At 37.6% G+C, this 22,426-nt stretch overlaps 1 protein-coding gene across 2 annotated transcripts in view; it reads right to left on the bottom strand.

The window, feature by feature from the left end:
- Positions 1 to 762: 762 nt before the first annotated feature.
- The window catches only part of LOC104000767 (guanine nucleotide exchange factor SPIKE 1), a 38,444-nt gene continuing 16,780 nt past the window's right edge, over positions 763 to 22,426 (bottom strand). Inside the window, exons 16-31 of one of the 2 annotated variants that reach the window (XM_065170964.1) lie at positions 21,000 to 21,107; positions 20,794 to 20,831; positions 20,009 to 20,153; positions 12,250 to 12,376; positions 11,710 to 11,903; positions 9,947 to 10,077; positions 9,061 to 9,136; positions 8,861 to 8,971; positions 6,136 to 6,318; positions 5,554 to 5,697; positions 4,097 to 4,264; positions 3,668 to 4,015; positions 3,251 to 3,583; positions 2,593 to 2,778; positions 1,530 to 2,504; positions 763 to 1,288 (exon numbers count right to left, since the gene is read on the bottom strand). In XM_065170964.1, coding sequence (XP_065027036.1) covers positions 1,034 to 1,288; positions 1,530 to 2,504; positions 2,593 to 2,778; positions 3,251 to 3,583; positions 3,668 to 4,015; positions 4,097 to 4,264; positions 5,554 to 5,697; positions 6,136 to 6,318; positions 8,861 to 8,971; positions 9,061 to 9,136; positions 9,947 to 10,077; positions 11,710 to 11,903; positions 12,250 to 12,376; positions 20,009 to 20,153; positions 20,794 to 20,831; positions 21,000 to 21,107 — 3,522 coding nt within the window. In that variant the 3' untranslated portion in view covers positions 763 to 1,033. The remainder of the gene's footprint in view (positions 1,289 to 1,529; positions 2,505 to 2,592; positions 2,779 to 3,250; positions 3,584 to 3,667; positions 4,016 to 4,096; positions 4,265 to 5,553; positions 5,698 to 6,135; positions 6,319 to 8,860; positions 8,972 to 9,060; positions 9,137 to 9,946; positions 10,078 to 11,709; positions 11,904 to 12,249; positions 12,377 to 20,008; positions 20,154 to 20,793; positions 20,832 to 20,999; positions 21,108 to 22,426) is intronic. The other variant, XM_065170965.1, reaches the window with a different exon arrangement.

Below are 22,426 nucleotides of genomic sequence, written 5' to 3'. Positions count from 1 at the left end.
TTCCAAAGCTTCAAGAAAGAAGAATGCCATGATTGTTTACAAACAAAAGGAGGTTGAGCAACAAGCTTATAGTGGTAATTGGCCAAAAGTGCTTTACCTTGAAATATCATGTTCTTGTTCCCCACCTCAGCCCTATGTCTTGCAAGCATTGCACATGAGCTCTTGCATCAAGAAAAGATCCAATGACTTGTAAAACCATGGGAGCCACTTTTGCTTTTCGACTACAATCATATTCACAATGACTTTATAAGACCACATAACATGCACTAACGATGATTCAACACCACCCAAAAAGTCACCCCCTACACTGCATGAGACCCAAACAAATATTTAACACCACCTAAACTGCCTCACCTTCGAGTTCCACTGAGCTCATCATAGGAATATCCCTAGAAAAGAAGAGATGCAAAACAATTGAAACAAACATTAAATTTCCTTCTCATAAGTTATCCCTAATATAGAATAGTATAGAAGAACTGGAACAAGCATTAGAGTTCCTTATTCAGGATTTTCTTTAATGGCTGGAATGTGAGCAGTAGCCACTCACAGTTCAAACCTAACTGCAGCAAATTAGCCATGACAAATATAAAGAGAACATCTACTCAAAACTGCAAGGATGTTTTCTTTTGTTATTGCAAATGCTTTTCAAACTAGCCCAGACAATTTTCAAAATCCTGCATTGATGACTCGAAGACATTCTTCTCAGTGGACTATCTATCATAGCTTCAGCTTTACGGCCCAGAACAAAAGGCTCTTTAAAAATGATAAAAGAAGCCTCAACAAAGCAGGCCACCATGTTGACTGTCAATCCGTGACAATTTCCATAGTACATTAATGCCATCTCCTTGTCGAGAAGTAGATGGATCTTAATCTTAAAAAAGACGAAACAAAATGGAACCGGTAGATAATTCTAGACCATGTTGTCAAGACAAGGACATATACAACAAAAAATAATTTTACAAAAATATGAACATCGGCACCAATGGAAAACAAGCAGCATATAAGCAGGTTACAAGGGAAAAAGAAAAGGTAGTCAAAGCTCTGAAAGGATGGCAGGAATGTAGTGAGAAAGCTCAGCTGTAAGCGACTGGAACCCGTTTACAAGCTGCGTATGGAAGTCCTGATCTTCTTCACCTATCAGTCTAAAGTGTACCCTGATTGCACGTTTGCAAACAGCCATAAATTCAAGCAACGCGGCAATGAGTTGCTGCAGTTCTTGCGACCGAAGCCTTGTAGCAGGTTCACCAGATAGAAAAGCTTTGCAAACACTTAAAACACCGCTGTTCACCTGTATCAAAAGGTCCAGAATACATCATCGAAAGGATGTCACGTGAGAAGAAAACTAAATATCAACAAACCAAAAATCTATACAATCAAAGCATACAGATTGAGACTAACAAGACCTACTATAATCTATAGTGACCAGGAGACTTCAATCAATTCCTAACAAAACAAGTACTTTTACCTGTAGCAAAACAAGCAATCTATAATCTGTAGCAAAATAACTCGTTAAAGAAAAAATGTTTTACCTGCACAGCGACACTGCCTTGGAGTATCCTCTGTAGACTTTGAAGCCTCGGGAGATGGTCACCTTCCGAGCTACGAGGCTCTTCTAGCTCGTTTCTTAATGCCGCTGTCCTGGTTTCTATCATTCCAATTGCATTTTCTACAGGAGAGAACTCCAAGGATTCAGACTTGACAACCAAAAGCCTATTCACCAAAGCAGGAAATGAGCCCTCTGTTTGGAGCACTGTTCGTCTCTTCCACTGGTCCTCTAGGCCTCCTTGTGTCTTTCCATTTTTTGTAAATGGAGTATCAAACAAGAATCTGTCAAAAACTCGGGCACGTACGCTACCGGTAGACAGAGAGAAAATTCTCTCCCTTCTACTGCCAAGGTCTTCATCCTCCATAACAGGATCCACAGCTGTAATTTGTAGATAACAGACATCAGGCTGTAACTCTTCGGCATTGACTTGTCGAGAATCTGGTATGATATGCAAGGTATGACTGCCATCCATCCTGGACTCGTATATGTGGCTTAGTTTTTCCATTATGTCACCTAGACGAACATCTCGTGGCTCCCGGTATACATACTCCTTTCTATCTAGCTTTCCAAATCGATTTCCATAAAATCCAACTCGGTAATAGGTAGCATCTATAAAGGGTATCGGACTCGACTCTTGCTCAAGAATCGAGTCATAGATGCTTGCAAGGGATGTGTGGCATTTTGCGAGTTGGCCATATGCCCTTCTGCTTTTATGGACTGGAATTATAAGTTCCAAAATATTGGCACAAAAATGATAAAGCTCAGCTTGCGAGAAAAGCTTATTTGCTAGCTGAAGGTATTTAACTGCAGAATCAACAGTGAGCTTTGATGCACCATATCCTTCCACCTCAGCAGCAGATGCCTCAGCAGTAACTGCACTGCTGACCATTGGGCAGATCTTACGCAATGAAGCCACATGTTCTCTGTTCCAAACTGCATCATTCCTTCCAACAAGGGCCTAAAGACAGGGACAAGCCAGAGAGAACACAAAGATAATAACATGAAGCTGCATAAAGACAAATGAGGTTACACTTCAGAATCCTCACCTGCATAATGACACCAGCAACAGCTACTGCACATTGAGCTGCTTCTGCCCATGATTGCATCTCCTGATGAGCATCACACAGATGCAGTAACCACATAATGTGAAGATCAGGAACAGATGCATAAGCCATTGCAAGCTTATAATAGCTCTCGGCAGCTGCATATCTATCTACAGTCATAATAGAAGCCTGCAACCAATGAGAACTGCATGAAACCTAAAGATAGGACTTCAATAATCAGGAAGACAGGAACACAGTTTCAAAAAGCAATTCCAAGTTGTAATTAATGATTAGCAAAATATAAGCCCACTGTAAAGAGTAAGACTGGATAAAAATTTAAAGCGAGAAAAAATATTTATTGTCCTGACTATCATTAAAATTTTGAAGTTAAAGAACAAAACTACACTATGAGACAAGTCAAAAGACATTGAAACACTTTATTCTTTTCCCATGTTCCCTCTGAAGTTACAGAAACTTTACAGTTTAACAAATGAATATTTGGTAACTTGAGCATCAAAATAATTCGAAAAAAACATTAACGTAAAACATTAACATACCACACATGTTTAACATGGGCAAGATATCCACATTAATTCTAGATGAAGCAAAATGTTAATTTCATAATAAGGTTCCATGCTAAAATAATACATATAAATTTTACCAGAAGTGCATGTTCAAGGCCTGCATCAAGTGCCTGAAGAAGACTGTCCGATAGATATTTGACCTCTGACCAAGACCAAATATTATCTGTTGAACATTCTGGAATTGCCTCAAGTGCATTGCCAGGAAGTCCACAATCATTTATTAGTTTTATGGTCGTACTTTGATCTGCCATTTCCTCCAGTGATTTTCTGAGTCGTCGAGCTTCGCCACTCTCTTCAAGAGAACCATTAGGCCTCATCTGACTTACTTGTACATCAGACATCAACTCTGACAAGGTGATTGTCAGCATGACCCTCAGCCGTGTTGTGTTCGTGAAATAGTAAAATGAGTTCTGTAGGCATAATGTAAATATTCATATTTTATACTTGATGCAAATTCTTCAGAAGATGTCATCTGAAAAAATCAACATCCTTACCCTAACAAGTATCTGCAGACCAAGGACAGCCCTTCTCCTGATGGAGTCATTGCGAAAAACTGCAAGCCGTAGGAGGTGAAATGCAACTTGCTTCAAGAAGCGATCATTGTCTCTTGCCATCAGTGTTGCACCATGAACACTGAATATATGGCTGAACACAGGAAAGAAAGCTTTCCAAAATGCCAATGGTTGATACCGAGAAAAGAGGCCCATCAATATAGATGTGATACAATCTAGCTTTCCATAGTCAGTGGCAATGCTTTGAGATGCTGCAGCAACTGAGAACTTGTCAATAATCTTCAGAACCTGAAGGCTGATTGCAGTGCTCAAATTTTCTTCCCAAACTTCCTGCAATAAATTTGAAGGTGTAAAACCCATTCTGTGATTTTGGAATTGAGAGACATTAATTCAAGAACCTATGAGATGTACCAATTTTTGCCTCAGTATAGGATGGAGAGACTCTCTTAAAGCTCTGGTTGTAGCTCCAACTCTAGAAGATTGTGCTTGTGCAAGAGCTTCCCTTAAAGAATATGGTTGGTTAGGTGAGCTTAGCTGAGGACTGACTCTGTGCCACAAATATCCATTTTCAGGTGTCCCCTGAGGAAGCAACACATAGTCATAGAATTCAATGGTCAGAAAATAAGGCATCATCATTACTAGAAGATTAACTGAATTGGTCTTGACAGATATAGCACACATTGCTTATATTTGTCAATGAGCTTTGTACAAGCCAATACTTTTTAAAAATTATGTGAAGTAATGTAATGTCCATAACTAAAATGAACTTTGTGAAGTAATACAAGACAACAATTAATTTTCATGAGTAGCAGTTATAAATGGAATGTGGCTAGATTCACTTAAGATCTTAAAAACTACATCAAAATTAAGCAGACCATAGCAATAAAGCATGTCCATACAACATTCTGAGATTCAGATATCAACGTCAGATTGATCAGATGAGAAAGTAAAAAGGTAGGCATGAGAGTAAAACATAGGAAGTAGGCATTACAGATGACGTCAATTTCAAGCAACTAATATACTGTCAGTTTGCTGAGCTACAAAGACTGGCCTCAAAAGTAGCCTGGGCCAGACAACAACCTCAATGTCAGACATCAAGAAATCAGGAGAGAGAATTAGAAATGAAAACATATGTTAGCAGTGGAGTCAGACAAAGAGAGAACTGTTCCACGCTTTCCTCTACCCGACTTCCCTCTACGAGAGAGCTAATACCCCAGAAGCCCATTCATTTCACCTTTCTTCCAATTTTTATCTCTCTTCTCTTCAGATGATAGTGTCCTTCATGCTTGTTAATTGGCCATCAGAGGCTGCTTCACATCTTGCTTTTATTTTCTTTTGGCCCTGAATTAACAATGATGTGATCCAAGTTTGGTAGTCGAACACACGACACTCAGGCTTGCATGTCAGTCTCACTGATTTTATGGTGGCATAAAATCAACCATACTCTTGAATCTGTCACCATTGATCTGTCAGTATAAAATACATTGTAAAGTAACCTACAATTAAACTTGCAAAGAACTACATTGACATAATCTTGGGCCTGTCACCATTAATCAGGGCTGGTTCAGAATAGTTACTTGTAGCCAAAATTCTACTTTACAACAAGAAGTTGACAAAAATGATAACTAATTTGTATGACCACACCCTTTGACTATACAAATGACTAATCTTTGCCACGCTAAAACTTTCTTTGTGCAGTAAAATAATCAACAAAATCTGTGAAGGTCTATTTTAGGTGAGCTTGAGGAGATGAGTCAAAATTAAAACAACAAAGTGCATGAAATTAACGAATAAATACTTATCGCTCAAGCTAGATACCAAATTAGAGAATATAAGGTGCATATTAACTGTGTAAAAGTGGGACATACTCTAACTTCTTGACGGGAAGCCTCAGAAAGATACGTATTAATTGCAGGGGAAAGACGATCAGAGTACTTTGGAGAAGCATGTCCTTCGTTGTCAGGGCTGCGTGAACTACATCCCAAAAGCAAGCTGTCTGCTGGCTTCTTATGCTACCAGATGAAACAATAAAAAGTGAAAAAAGTGGAATGATGCACATTACAACTAAACTCCCATCACCCACCCTCCAACCCAACCACAGGAAAGAGCTCAATGAAATAAATAACACCAGCAAAGAAGAAAAAGAAATCGATAGTTTTTTCTTAAAAGAGCAAATGAGTGGAAAATTTACAAAGTAGGGAGGCTAAAAAACTTTGATAATGTTGGAATATAATTCTAAAGAAGCAGCCAGGCTAATTGAAAGATGGACAAGCATGCATCACATTCAAACAGCTACCAGCTCTTCTGAACAACAAGGAAAAAACAGTAATGTGGTATGTCTACAAATCGGGAGGGCTTAAAAAAATAGTGAAAAATTTGCACTGCGGCTGAAACGAGAGCTACTAGATCTTCCCATGACAAACTTATGCATGAGAAGATGCAATACGAACCTCAAAGTGCAAAAGACATTCTTCAAGGAGTTTGAAAAATAATCTGGTTCGAGCAATACTCTGTTGCCATGCTTTAACAAGTGATGGATCATCCAAATTCCTTACAATTTGCAAAATGACAATTAAGACCTCACGTTTTTCAACAGCATTTAAATTATAGAACACGGGCATCTCATCTAGTATCTGCAATATATAAAAGAAATGGTGTTATCACATTGGTGATCACAAATATGGCAAAGAAAAAGGCAGAGCCAGAGGATCATATTCTGCAGAAGCTTTTTCTTTTTATTTAGTAAAATTTTAACACAGAAAACATGAAACCATATACCTCAGCTATTAGAATTAAAATTCTTAACAATGCATGCATGTTGCTACTAGAAAGATTTATTTGTACCATTCGCAAAGCCTAATTCAAAATAGAGAAAGTACAACTTAATACAGAAATTGCTGTATTGTGAACATGATTGACCAATCACAAGGTAATTGCCAAGTAAAACAAAAATCATAGCTTCAAGATCATAAATGATTGAATAATCACTGCAAACACATGCACACATCAAATATCTTTGAACATTCACCCATGTAAAAAGTATTGTTTGCCTTACTAGTCCGTACCGATGTACCGACTAACTATCGGTATGGTACATAACAAACTGTACCAAGCTATACCGAGCATACCAACACATGGTACATGAGAGCGTACCAATGTACCACCTATACCGGTCCCCTGTAGGACTAATACATACCATCCATACCGAGTGGTACACTGCAGTACAGCAAAACTTAGTAAAAAGAACATAAAAATAATAGGTTACAAGTTGGACTTAAGATTTTCTCGATTTCGACATAAAAACTGCAGGTGGTTATCAGCATAGTCTATAATATCATACAACTGTCACTTCGGCGACATCAAATAAAATTAGAACGAGATGGAGAAGATAATATCATAAAACTAAGTATTAAGAGAAACAGGCAAAATCTAGAAAAAATTTTAAAAGAACCGATCCACAAACTGCCACAAGGGTTTTTTAAATGATTTCCAAGGATGGCAGTAGAGGTTGTTTTAGTTTTGTCATCAATAAAAGAGAAAAATAGACAAAAATCACCAAAGTGCTACAAGGGTTTTCATACTAAAATCTCCCCTAAGGTTGACAGTAATAAATTCAAAAGTTATATTTTGTAATTATTAACAAGGTCGTAAAAGGGAATCAGGGCCCCATATTTTGTGTTATGCATGTGATTAACTATTCTTCTGGAACAGGTTCAACATCACTTTCCTTCACATAGAATACATACAAGCATTTATAATAAAACACACTGACACAAGTCATGTAACATTAGTCACTATGACAATTCAGCAGGTTTCATGCTTGTGAGTGGACTCTACTATGAGTGTTTTCCCATTACACACGGCTACGTTAAAATCAAATACAGAATATAGATAACTAGTGTCAGGTTTGTAACTTATAAAAAGTGCTCAACAAATATGGGCAATAAGAAAATTTTTCATTAGTACTAAGTACTAACACCGTGGCTATGTCCATAATTTGGGCCAAAACTGCCTTGACGATCAATAGATTAGGCTTCCCCTGGAACAACAGCATCAAGATTCACCTCTTCTTATTTAATAGGCTGAATAGCATGCACTACTCAGCGGATTCAGGTTTCTTGGGAGTAAAGTATCAGCTAGAGCACAGAATGGCTTCAATGATGCTGTGCTTGAGGAAAAACTAGGTACCCCCCCTAAAGTAAATACAAGTTGGACCTGAAATACCTAAGCACAATTGGTTATCAGATCTAAACAACATGGCTTCATATATCAGTTGAACCAATACGTACTGACTGAAATTTACTGGTTCAACCCCAAACCAGTTCCAAACCATAGAGGTTGGCATCAATCAGTATTTAATCTTTTTACTTATTTCTGACATACAAGATAGTAAAGGTCAGTATGATATACACTAGTACCGTACTAGTCAACTGATAGCCGAAACCATGGATTGCAAAACCATGGAAGTTCATACTGACCAGTGTTTACCAGTCCTAGGCTCCTAGCGTGAACCAGGATGTGGACTGCCCCTTTTCGGGTGTCCCAGTCCCCTTCTTTTTCACAATACCCTGTGCATAGGTTTTCTTAGTATCTTCTCACATGCTGCAGATGTGCAACTCCTCAGACACCACCTGCCTGCCACCTTCCATTGCCAGACTGATATATCTTCAACACGTCATCCTCCGTCTCCTCTTTCCAATCAGAAATTTGGTACTTCAGTACATGCCAACCGAGTCATACCAGTTTAGCCATGGACTGATACAGATCCAGTACTGGAAATTACATTCCCTTGTCGAAATCATTATCGCACTGGTATTCAAATTTTGCTACCTAAACTCCATAGATGCTCAGTTATATTCAAGTTATCGAAACATAATACATAAATTATTCTATTTATGAGTCAAAAGCAACCAAAAATTGCATATACTGACAAAGATGAATCTACAATGAGTAATTTTTTAACAGAGCAAAATACAGTGTTTAAACTCTATTCAAGCTTCTCAAGCAACAACCCTGAAGAAAAGCAACGAAATAAAAAAAAATTGTCTCAAATAACACCATGCTTAACCATCAATGCAGTAACTAGTCCTGGACTAGGATACAAGTTTATCTAAAGAAGAAAAAACTACCCAAAATGGAGAAAATGGAACAAGAAAGTTTGGCCATTTACCCTACCTGACCAATTAGTGGGAAATATAACTGAGCTATATACAACTTATCCTCACTTTTTTGGTAACGAGAATCAAACTCATGCTTGCACATTAGGACCACCAAGATGCGAGCTGCCTATGTTGACCAATACAAAAGTTTTAGAAGTTCAACATTGTAAGGAGAACCTGTTAAATCATCCAAACACACAATGCACAACATCCTACCTTTGCCCGTTGTGATAAATCATCGTGATCCAAGGTGAGGAATATTTCCTGAATTAAAACGGATGAGAGATAATTTCTGTTCAACAAAGAATTACGTGAGAACCATCCACCAACAAAGGCAAAATGTAACCTCTAGAAAGGGCACCTTGAATAAATTGTTCACATTTGAGAAAATTTTGACCTTAGCATATATTTCATTAGTAAGTAAAACAGAGAGAAAGGTTAAATCAGCTAAGAAAGTTCAAAGGAGAAATGGGCATAAAATCATAGTAACTATATAAATTTCAAATGCAATAACCAATCATGGTTATAATCATGGTGTTTGAAAATCTATCAAGATCACAATATGTCCCAAGCTTTTCAGAGATGGTTCATCATAGTTCATTAGCATATAACTTCTTATTCTGGGTAGAATATCACATTTAACACATTCTGATTTTTCACAAGTTGGATAAAGTCTTGATACACATTACAGCCAACAATAAGAACATTTAACAATGGGACCAATGCATCTCCGTGCATCCATCAAAATCTGAGTAATTTTACTTATACTGTGTGTGCATTTGTGCAAAACACATACACATCTCGAAAAGTAATTTAAGTTGCAAAAATCAAAAGGTACACTGATAAAATCATAAAAACAAGAACCTATTCCAAAATGTTCATTTGGGATTTCTACAATTTTTTGCATTAGTGCCAAAAACAAATGCATAGTTACTTTAATTTCCAGAAAGATATTTATAAAAGACACGCCCCTAGCATTAGCATTCTTCTGAATATGAAGCATAAAAAATGTTAGCAGTACTATAGACGAATTAGGATTCAACATGTTAACTGCATTAACGACTATAATTACTAATTGGACAAAAACAACTTCCAAATCTACCTATCTGAAGGATCTCTCCCAGGCATTTCCACAAAGAGATCATGATCACATATTATTTGCAAGAAGGTCAGTTTGCAATCATGCAAAACTGATTGGCAAACCCCAGCAAACTTGTCCATATACAATGAAACCTGGAAAAAAAGATCATCAGCCTAGATTCTAAAAAGCTTAGCTTGTCTATCTCAATATATGTCACAGCAAACAGAGTATAGATATCAGAAACAAGTTATAGCACGTCCATTTCAAGGAGCTACTCATGTACAACTTTTGGCCTTTTAACAAAAAAAAACCTATATTTAATAAAGCGAACCTTGCAACAAATTATGGAGATAAGATATGCATGAGAAAAATAAAGAAATAAACAAACATCATCTAGAATGTCCTACATAAAAGACTACAAGTCACCGGTAAATAATCAATTGCAGAAAGAAAGTGATTCAATGGTGGTCGAGCAAAGGAAATTGTAAGGCAAGAAAAGATTTAGGCCCTAAAAGATAGATTGATTTAAGCAAAATAAATTTAGTGAGAATAAAAAGGAAAACAAAAAAGTGAGAAGATGACTTTCCTTGCACTTTGTACAGGAATGCATTTCTTTAAATGTAATTATGTATTAAGCATTTCAAATTCCTATAATTTCCCTTTCATAGATATAATAGTGGATGTATTTTCTATTAATTAGGAGTCAGGACTCCTCATGATAAAGAAAAAGAGAAAACATTTACACTGCACTTAACTTTTTCTATCATCTAAATTAATGAAAATAATCCAACATAACAGGACTCCTTCTATGGCAAGAGACAGATGCTGAGTTTCCATTCAATCATACACCATACTTGAGTTCATTTAGGATTCTTAGGGGCTATTTTCTTTGATAAAAGCCAAAGTGACCTAAACTTAACTTTTGTGAAACACATGTTGTGTTTATATGAATTAAAGTTACAAACAGATTCAAAGTTTGTTATGGCACAAGAGAAAATAAGACTGTGTTTACACATTGCTTTCACTTTCTTGTAAGTAAAAACCTTTCTGTACAAAGTCAAAATTGGATAGTCATGTCTTTGAAGATGTGCAGTTTCATTAATATATGTCTCTTTCACAAATAACAATCGTTAGTAGATGCCAGTTCAGGTATAAGACCACACTGAAAGAGGCACTTTCATCAACAAATGGAACTAAAACTGCACTAAACTTGGGTCGTATCTAATAGATAACTGAGTTAAATATCATCTTGTGAAGCTCTGGTATAGCTTTTGGACATTTTAACAATATTTACAACAACAATATCTCTCTTTCTTTCTTTCTTTCCACCATCAAAATTTTGCTTGGGAGGCTTCTACTTCTGTCATAGTGAAGTAACCCCAGTTAAGAGATGAAATCCCTAAAAAAACCGCTACATAACTTGAGACCTTTGGGCAGGCTTCCAGAGTACTCAATTGTTCCAGCAACACCCATGTTTCCCACTATTTGCCATGGTAGCATGTATTTCCTTTTTCCTGTTTCTAATAATCTGTTTCTATTATATTTGAAGGCATTTTTTAATAACTTCATTAGTATAATGGACTCCAATAAAATGTTCCCGACTTCTCACACCTTCAAGCTTGATTAATTTTCTTCATTCACAAACATAACTTTTTAGCAAAATGTGTATGAAACAGAAAAGGCCTTGCAACAGCCCGAAAAATGTCAATGATATCAACTATAGAATAAGATATGCTTTAAAAAACAAATCCTATCAAGGAACTGCAAAGTAGAAGATAACATACCAGTTCAAAAACTTGGCGTGGCTCAATGATCGACAACAGATCATAACAAAAGAAAGCCAGACTACTATTCAAGCGTTTAGCTAAGCTTAAACCCTTCTTGCACCGTTCATGAACCTCTGTTAGAAGGCAATCATAAAGCTGCATGATACATCGGAATACACCTTCCTTTAACTGCAATGGTGGAATGTCTTCACCTAGAGGAAAGGAATCATAAAGTAAAAATAAATACAAGTGAATAACACTAAACTCAAAACTCAAAAGTGAACTGCTTGTCACATACATCTCCATCAACACTGATATTGAAACCTTTAATGCAATAAAGTGATAGGATTATATCTAACTTTGAAAGAAAAAATGTGAAAATATTCTTGCAGTCTCAAGAATATATGTAAAATTTGAGTTTGAAGAATTATTTAATGCTTCTCAGTGGCAAAAAAACAGTTTTCCATTTTTGTGCAAAAATTGTAAGAAGACAGCCGAACAAGAATCACTAGATGCTTTTTTTTTTTCAAATGAATACCACCTATATCATTATTGTACCTGAAGGAAGACTGTGGTAAAAGAGACGATTTTGTTCTAATGCCATTGACTTTACAATCAACTCCAAAAAGAACCATGCCATTGCCAAGACATCATCATAAACAGGCCCGACTCTATATCCCTTGGCCTGTCAAACAATAAACAAGAGAATTCATAAATTAATAAAGATTAAATAAAGCATTATACTAATCTCACAAAAAAGTGCATCCAAAGCATAATTACAATCAAGGATTTTAATTTCAAATGATATCGCCCGTAACAGACGGTAGCGATCGATTTCGACCGTCGCCACTCACTACGGGGCGGTATCAGCCTAGCTGCGGTGAGGGAAGAAGATGCGTCGAGGGAGAAGGCGCTCGGAGAAGAGGGAGAATCGGGAGAACCACGACGCTTCCCGATCCGACACCGCCTTCCTCGACGATCTCGATCTAGGAGGTAACGGAGAGGTGACAGCTCGGCTTCTTCTTCGCCGCATTCTTCGCCGAAGGCCGAAGACGTCTGCGGCCTTCAACATCTTCGTCGAATGCCGCAAGTGAGGAGAAGATCACTGTTAGAACCCTTGCAGATTCTAAACTTGGGGTTGATCTCTTTAGGAGATCGGCCTCCTTGGAACTCTATAGGGGTTCCTCCCTCCAAGTTGCTGCTCAAAGGCTGCAGAAAAGATTCATCTATTGCTTATCAAAAGAGAAGGAATACATGGCTATTTATAGGGCTTCTAAACCCTAACTCCTAATAGGACTCATACTTAAGACTCTTACTTCTAACCAACTCCTAATAGGACTCCTAGTCAAGACTCCTATTCCCTTACAACTCCTAATTCTTCTCTAAGAAAACACCTCCTACATGAATGCCCCTCTCAATTAGGACTCTCCTAGCTAGAGTCCTAACAAAATGTCCCTCTCAATTAGGACTCTCCTAGCTAGAGTCCTAACAGTTTTACATGAATATCCCTCTCAATTAGGACTCTCCAAGCTAGAGTCCTAACAGACCCGCCCTCTTCAAATCAGCCTTGTCCTCGAGGCTAATGATTCATGAATTCTGGGAATTTGATCTTCAAGTCGTCATAGTTCTCCCAAGTGGCATCTTCTATTGGTAGGTTCGCCCATTGTATTAGAACTTCATTAGTGGGTCGTCGTCGTCGAGTCACGATTCGTCGATCAATAATGGCATTTCGCTGGGTCTGGAGTTCTCTTTGGGTAGTCATATTTGGTGGGTGGCTTTAGGCTGTCTCCAAGCACATATTTACAACTGTCTCGCCGTCGATTTGTGGGTGATATGCCATACTCCTTTTCAATTTAGTACCCTTATAGTGTAATTCTTTTGAGTCCCAATTGTAATGAGCCACGGAGCTTGGTGCTTCCTCCAATTTTTTTATAATCTTACTAGTCTCTGAATCTTCCTACCATTCCATCTTAATATCCTCAAGGAAGTCGCTGGTCGGAAGTGAAACGGTCGAAACTTCAACTTGCTCGGGTAGCTGCGAAAGCGCATCTGCAAGAACATTCTCTTTCCCCTTTTTGTAAGTTATTTCAAAATCAAATCCAAGAAGTTTTGTTACCCATTTTTGCTGCTCGGGGGAAGATATCTTCTGCTCCAAGAGATATTTTAGGCTTTTATGGTCGGTCTTGATTTGAAAGTATCGCCTGATCAAGTACAATCTCCACCTCGTTGCTGCGCGCACAATGGCGAGCATCTCCTTATCATATGTTGACATATTTTGATCGGAGGGAGATAATGCCTTGCTAGTGTATGCGAGTGGTCGACCATCTTGCATGAGAATGGCTCCAATTCTGACTCCAGATGTGTCGGCCTCAATAATGAAGGGTCGGTTGAAATCTGGTAGTGTTAGCACCGGCGTCGTCGTCATGGCTGCCTTAAGTTTGTCGAAGGCAGCGGAGGCTCTGTCCAACCATTGGAAGACATCTTTTTCTAGTAAGGAAGTAAGTGGTGCACTGATCTTTCCATAATTTTTCACGAACTTGCGGTAGTAGCCTGTTAAACCTAGAAAGCCATGTAGCAATTTTATATTTCTCGAGGTCGGCCAGTTTTGCATTGCTCCAATTTTGAAGGGGTTCACTGCCACACCTTCCTCTGATATGATATGCCCAAGATATTCCACCTTTTGTTGAAGAAAGCAAAAATTCGTGGTTGTTGTGTGTTCAAAAGGTGGTTTTCCGTATGTCTTCTTCGCATGCTCGTATTTGATGATACCCGGATCAAAGGTCCAGCTTTGTAAAGATTTGTGCTCCCTTTCATCTAGCAATTCATCTACTATTGGAATAAAGTATTTGTCCTTGATGATTATGCCATTGAGAGCTCGATAATCAACACATATTCGCCTTGTTCCGTCCTTCTTGCGTACAAGTAGCACCGGCGAAGAGTAGAGGTTGCAACTTGGCCGAATAACTCCTGTTTCGAGCATCTCTTTTATAATCCTTTCTATTTCATCCTTCTGGAGATGTGGATACTGATATGGCTGAGCATTTGCTGAAGATTTGCCTGAAAGAATCATTATACAATGATCATGCCGACAGGTAAGAGGTAGGTTGCGCGGTTCGTCAAATATATTTGAAAATTCAGCAAGCAAAGGAAGTAGATTTGGATCTTCAAATTCTATTGGCTCTCCCTTAGTTTGCTGCTCAAGTTGTATCAAAAAGCCGCTGCATGCTTTATGCAAAACATTCTCCATTTGTTGTGTGCAAATCGTTGTTATGTCGCCCCCACGTTTCCCGTGCAATGTCACCTGTTTCTCCTTACTATAAAATTTCATAATTAGTTTCATAAAATTTCAAGAAATATCACCTAATGTCGTCAACCATTTAATTCTGAGCATGGCCTCATGATTGTTAAGAGGGAGAAGGAAGAAATCTGCAATTATCTCTTGATCCTGCAGCAATAGTTTCTCCTGCAAGCGCCTATGATCACAATTCAAAATCCGTCCGTCGGTGACCTTAACATCAAACCTGCAGCGATTCTCGATAGGTAATGATATCCGAACAGCAAGCTTACTATTTAGGAAGTTAGTAGTACTGCCCGTGTCGATGAGAACAGTGATTGGTTGTTGTTTGAGAAGGCCTCCAATTTTCATCGTTTGCGGGTTTGAGTAGTCAGCTAGTGTATGTACCGTAACTTCAGTCGGTTGTGGCTCTTCTTCTGCATCTTCTTCTTCATGTTCAAGGCTCTCTTTTGGATGTTCAATGACCTCTTCTTCTATCGGTTCAATCATAAGAAGTCCCCCTTTACGACAGCGATGCTCACGGCTCCACGGCTCGTCACAATGCCAACATAACCCCTTCGCATATCGCTCCCGAAGCTCTTCTCCTGTTAACCTCTTTGGTGCAGGGACTTGGTCGACAGTAGGGGGGGCTGAGGGCTTCAATATTACTGGTTGAGGAGCGACCCTAGTCCTCCGAGCTTCATGGTTCAATTGCTCCTCTTGATGTCGTGCGAAAGAGATGGCTGCCATAAGCGTATACGGTTGTCGCGCTTTAACTTCTCCTCGGATCTCCGGCTTGAAGCCCTCAATGAAGGTCCTCAATAGCTGTTTTTGAGACCAATCACGAGTTTGATTAGATAACCTTTCAAACCTGGTTTGGTACTCCTGAATGGTGGAGGTTTGTTGGATCTTTGCTAGTTGTTCGTCAATATTCTCGTAATCGGTTGGTCTGAAGCGAATCAGCAGTCCTTCTTTGAATTGACGCCATGAAAGGACTCCATAAGTATGTTCAAACCAGTCAAACCACTGTATAGCATCCCTTCAAAATGTATAGCTGCAATTTTCACCATAGATACATTCGCGGTTTTGTGGTACCGAAAATATCGCTCCGCGCGCGAGATCCAACCAATCGGGTCTCCTTCTTCCCATCTAGGGAAGTCCACTCTCATGCATGGATAGTTGGGGTTGGTCATAGAGTCTACCCTCCCTTGGAAGTCATCTCTTCGGGCTTGGTGTGATTGGGCAAAGCTTTCTCCTTGATATGATTTCTTCGGGCTTAGTGGTCGGCCCAATCTGAGTTCGGTAAAGAGCGTCCGAATCTTATCCTCCATTCGCGCCTCCAAGGCTTCGAATTTAGCATTAATTGCCTCCTTAGATGCCATAGTATATAGCCCCAAATCAATGATGTTAAGATCTCTCTTTTGCTGTTGGGTTAAAGGCATGTATAGGTTGAGAGAAGTGATGGTCGAAAGTGTTGGTGGATTGGTGGATGTAGGCTGCGGTTTAGGCTTGTTTTGTGGCTGTTTTGGGTACAGTTTGAGGGTGTGGTTTGGTAGAGTTTTAGGGCTGTGGATGAAAGTTTTGGATCTGTGGTAGATGGTAGCAAAGGTTTGACAGAAATCCGTGGAAGTTGCAACAAGTATGTGCTGTCTTGTAAGAGCAGAATTGTCGTCGAAGAAACAACGGTTTCTCAACGTAATTTCCACCAAAAACTTGAGAGAATTGAGGAGGGAATTGATAGCAAAATCACAGTTTATATGACAACAAGGATATCTAATTTAATCAAGAAAATTTCGGCAGTATAACAACAAAGAAATTGGTGCAAGTTGCAATTGCAGAATTATCGTCGAAAAATTTCAGCGGGTTACGATGAAAATTTGTTTTTAGAGATGAATTTCTTAATAGATCAATCTTAGATGGAAGCCAAGATAATCTATGAAGTGTATAAGAAATTTCATTCAAAAAAGATTGCAAATAGATGGGTTAAGGCAACGATATACAGCTGAAATTTTCTGCAGCATAGATTTTCAAGTGCAGCAGATTGGACATAAAAGATCAGTAGTTTATATTGAGAATTTTTCGATGAAACCAAAGGGAAATCTACTGTTAGGAAGTGTCAAAGATGTCATAAAAATTTCGTAGAAATTTGGATAGAAAAAGCACAGTAGCAAGATCAAACAGATGGTGCTATGCGGCTTGAATTCTGCAATTCAAGTGCAGCAGATTGGACGTAAAAGATCAGTAGTTTATATTGAGAATTTTTCGATGAAACCAAAGGGAAATCCACTGTTAAGAAGTGTCAAAGATGTCATAAAAATTTCGTAGAAATTTGGATAGAAAAAGCACAGTAGCAAGATCAAACAGATGGTGTTATGCGGCTGGAATTCTGCAATGTATCTTTCGTCGTAGAGATGAAAACTTTGTGACGAAAAGTTTATGCAGCAATATAGGAACGACTTTTTTTTTTTGGATTTTTGAATAAGGATAACTAAATTGCAGCAGCAGTAAGGTAGGAAACCAGAACCTGTTGCAATTCACGGAAAGATCAAAGGATGATCCGTGGTGGTGGAGATGATGACGGAATTCGGTGACGATCTTTTAAGCAATTGTGGGAATTGCTTTGGATGGTTGTAGAGGGTTGATGGATGGCTGTGGAAGGGCAGCGAGACGCCAAGAACGCTGCTCTGATACCAGGTGTTAGAACCCTTGCAGATTCTAAACTTGGGGTTGATCTCTTTAGGGGATCGACCTCCTTGGAACTCTATAGGGGTTCCTCCCTCCAAGTTGCTGCTCAAAGGCTGCAAAAAAGATTCATCTATTGCTTATCAAAAGAGAAGGAATACATGGCTATTTATAGGGCTTCTAAACCCTAACTCCTAATAAGACTCCTACTTAAGACTCTTACTTCTAACCAACTCCTAATAGGACTCCTAGTCAAGACTTCTATTCCCTTACAACTCCTAATTCTTCTCTAAGAAAACACCTCCTACATGAATGCCCCTCTCAATTAGGACTCTCCTAGCTAGAGTCCTAACAAAATGTCCCTCTCAATTAGGACTCTCCTAGCTAGAGTCCTAACAGTTTTACATGAATATCCCTCTCAATTAGGACTCTCCAAGCTAGAGTCCTAACAATCACGTTCTTCTCCTTGTTTGACGAGACAAGGAGAAGAAAAAGAGGCGACGTCACCAAGGCAACGTACACCTCCTTTTTCTTATTATATATTTTTTATATTCATATATTGATTTTTATATTATATTATATATATATATATATATACACACACACACCGAGCAATACTGATGTATCGCTCGATACGCTCGTACTGTACCATACCGAGCAAAGCTTGATATGTCGGTACGATATGAAATTACGAACCTTGATTACAATTGTGATATAAAGAGTGAACTCGAAGACTTTAAAAATTCTACATGAATTTTAAGTTCAGCAAAGAACATAATTTTGGAGGTCATTCTAATTATTCTGTGATTAGTTGTTCATACTCATACAATATATGCATTTAATTCATAAATACATCAGTGTCAAGCGTGAGTACCAGGCTCATCATTTCCCTATAAAGAAGTCGCATAGACAAAGTCATTGGAACATGGATGAATTGTTATTATATAAATTTTCGAACAAACAATTCTATGATAAAAACACCCCGAGGTATTACTATAGTGCCTATTACAATGTAACTTCCAACCGGTATACTCAGCATAATTCTATGCTGATTATTGAGTACAAACAAAACACAATTGCTAACATAAATGCTATATATTATACAGAGTTACAGACAACCAATACGTGCCCCCTGATCTTTCCAAACTGAATCAAAACCCTATTTCATTTTCGCCCAGTTGGGCTTGGTCATTTAGACCAAATGCCAAACACCCCTAGTTATATGGATCAAATTTCCTATGACTTGTTATATTAGTAGAACTAAGCAAAATAGAGACTCCCCTAACCGCAATAGTTCTCTCTTCTTTACAACCCTGTTAAACCAAATAGCAAACCGAACCAAAAGGTTTAATTTAGCAATAAATTGACCTGCCACCAAATTGATTATACTGGTAATTGGTGTTTGGTTCAACTGCCCATATCTTTTTTCCTTTTTTCGCAAATGGCTAAATGAATTGTTTCAGAAAACAAAATTTAGCACAATTACAAACCTCCAGAACCTACCAGCAATGAACAATTACACAGAGCAGGTTTATGATACTTCACAAGTCTGACTATTGCAACTACCATTATTATCTGAATGCAAACCCATAGTGGAGAGGCCTGAGAATAGTATGATAACCAACCGTCCATTGGGTTTTTGTGTCTCCTTGATCACATGAGATAGAGAACGAAACTTAAAACAACTCTTTACTTGTATATAACTCGGAAATGCAAGATCTATTGCTGCTCACAGTTGTCAGTTTATACATATCATAAGATCCAGCATTAATAATTCAAATCCTGTATGACTGCTAGAATTTAGTCACATAGTCCAATCAGAAGAAAATATGAGTAAATCTTGACATTAAATTAAAATCGAGTAGTTTATGACTAATCCAAACAAAAAAGTTCATTCCAAGTTTAGAAATTCAGAAATTGTAGCTTTCATCTTACACATTGCTGGCTTGCTCACCTTACCAATGAAGAAAATATAAATCATGGACCAAGGAATGGAGAACAATAAAAGATGAAAGACAGCATACTACTTGAAGTTGCATCAAAAGTGAGAATTTCTCACTCCAAAGGAAAAAGCATATGAGATGTAGACAATATTTCCAAACTCCACTATAATGAAAGCACAGAAACATGCACAGGTATAACAAACATCACATAATTTAAGAGGAAGATGTAATATGGATTTATTTCATAGGCAAGTTAAAAGATTAAGCTTCTGTTGGCATCAGTTACAATAGGACTTGGAAACCAGAAGATAACTCGTTTCCAAGAGACTGCGAAAGAATGACTCTAAGATGAACAGATATGCTCTGTCCCAGGACATTGAAGCATACTTGGACATACGAATACCCAAAGAAAACATACCTTACTACGTGCCAAGCTGCCCCACACTGTAGATAAACCAGGGTATACAGGTGCTTGCCTACCGCCAAAGTCATCAAAAGCATAGTCAACATATTTAACTAGAAAACGATTTCTGTCAGCCCCATCAGATGACTCTTGTTGTACCCTGCATGGTGGTCATTAAATCAAAAGTAATACTTCACATATGTGACTTCAAAAGAAATGAAAGTGGTATCTTGTATTCTATTTGCAAATGATTTAATTTATTATCAGTTAACAAATACTCCATATTCAACTGATGAACCTAATACAGAATAGAAATTCAAGAAATTAAAACAATGAACAAAGTCTAGTGCAGCCAACAATCAATCACAAGTTGCAGTTCAGAAGTGCCTACGAGGTTAATAAAAAAATTACAAGCATTTTCTACATACCAATGTGTATGAATAGACATACTCATCCATGAGGACATAATATGAAATTATGAATCATACATGCATCATGTACATTTATGTATCCCAAGAGCCAAAATAGAGATAGATATATCAAATATCATCTTGCTTTTCTGAGACTAATTGACTTGAATTAGCAAGCATATTTGAGTGGTGGAACATCTGGGAGTATCTATTTCAGGTTTAATTTATGGATGATTCATCCTCTTGTTTACCTTTTAACTTCTTTAATATCAGCAAATTCTTTTCTTAATGAAATGAAAATGTTTGTGCTTAGAATAATGAATTTTTTTAGCATACATTGAGATAAAACCAAAAAATAACACTATAGAAAATATCAATGGAGATGCATACCTGGTCAAAATATTGACCATAGCCCGAAATGCTGCAACCTACAAAATTAATAGTAAAGAAACAAGAAATTGCAATCAAATTAATTCCAGGGCCAAAACAAAAAATAAGAAAACTTGTACAAAAAGAAAATTGGCACTTAGCTACAACAAATTTTGAGGAACCAGATGACCAAAGTGAAATTTTCGTCTACAAAAGATGAACAGAACCTGCAGGGTTTCCCCGCCATCACCAATAAGATGAAGGAGCAAGTTGAGTATTGGTTGGAGAAACTGCAGTAAGGCGGTAGACTCAACATTCTTCAAGCTGTTAATCGCCTGCATAATCAGCATATAAATTGTGGCCTTAGGAGAGAAAATCCAATTAGATCCTCAGACTAATGATCGACAACAGCAATACATGTGACACTCATACACCTTTTTGGATGGAACTATTTAATAGTTCAAACAAAATGGAATTAGTAATCAATTGATCAACACAAAAATCATATGTAACCATAGACACTAAAAGTTGTCCAGCTATTTAAGGCGAATCCATATCTGTTGAAATTTCCTTCTAAGGCCACTTGATCTTGAAAATCACCCTTTTTAACTTCTCAGCTATTTAATAGTTCAAACAAAATGGAATTAGCAATCAATTGAGCAACACAAAAATCATATGTAACCATAGACACTAAAAGTTGTCCGGCTGTTTAATAAGGCGAATCCATATCTGTTGAAATTTCCTTCTAAGACCACTTGATCTTGAAATCACTCTTTTTAACTTCTCAGAGGGAGTGCAGAATTGTTTATATGCAGTATGCACAAGAGGATGTTAAACTAAACAGCCAGGAGAAACTTGGTTGCAATGCCAACCAACCAATAATGAGAAATCCACATAGTTAGCTGGTTCAAGTTTGTGTTATATGGCAACAGTTATCAGATGATTGACATGATTAAAACCTTATTAATAAATGAGAAAGTCAAAAGAGTTCTTAGCTCTCATTAATGACGCCCATCAAACTAACAATATTACAGAAGGTGACAGGAGAATTTCATCATTCCAACTAAATGATATTGAGGTAAATTTTACAACAAAAAAATATCAAAACCTTACATGTTATCTAGAAAGACGGAGTTATCAAATTGCTAGTAGCCCAATAAAGTTCAGAGGAAAGTCAAAAAATAAGGATCCTCCATGATCTATCATGTAACTGAGTAATTCAAAGCTTCTCATAAGCCAACCTATTCAAACTTAGAGTGTCATCACACTCCCAACCAGAATTTCAGAATCCTGTCAGATTGATACCTATTGATCGATATTTACTGGTGTAGTAAAACAACAATATTGGACTATATAATTCAATATCAGTCATGTCTTTTTTTTTTCAAAACTTTCAATGACGTCGAGCGGTAAATGTTGGTATGCAGTCCTGTATACCACTATCATACCCATCCTACAGGATTTTATAGTCTTGTATACCACTAAGTCCCTATTAAAATGGCCAATTTTTATTTTTCAGATAAGATAATACAGAATTACAAGATTTCCTTACAAGTAAGGTTTCTTTCCATAAAATCTTTTAGTATGATTGGATCTTGAGTAAAATATGTTATAAATAGTAGTGAAATCTTGAGTCATAACATAATCTGATGAC

This window comes from Musa acuminata, chromosome BXJ3-10, assembly GCF_036884655.1.
Source record: "Musa acuminata AAA Group cultivar baxijiao chromosome BXJ3-10, Cavendish_Baxijiao_AAA, whole genome shotgun sequence".
In the NCBI taxonomy this organism is placed as follows: domain Eukaryota; kingdom Viridiplantae; phylum Streptophyta; class Magnoliopsida; order Zingiberales; family Musaceae; genus Musa; species Musa acuminata.
This window is presented reverse-complemented; position numbering and strand designations above follow the sequence as displayed.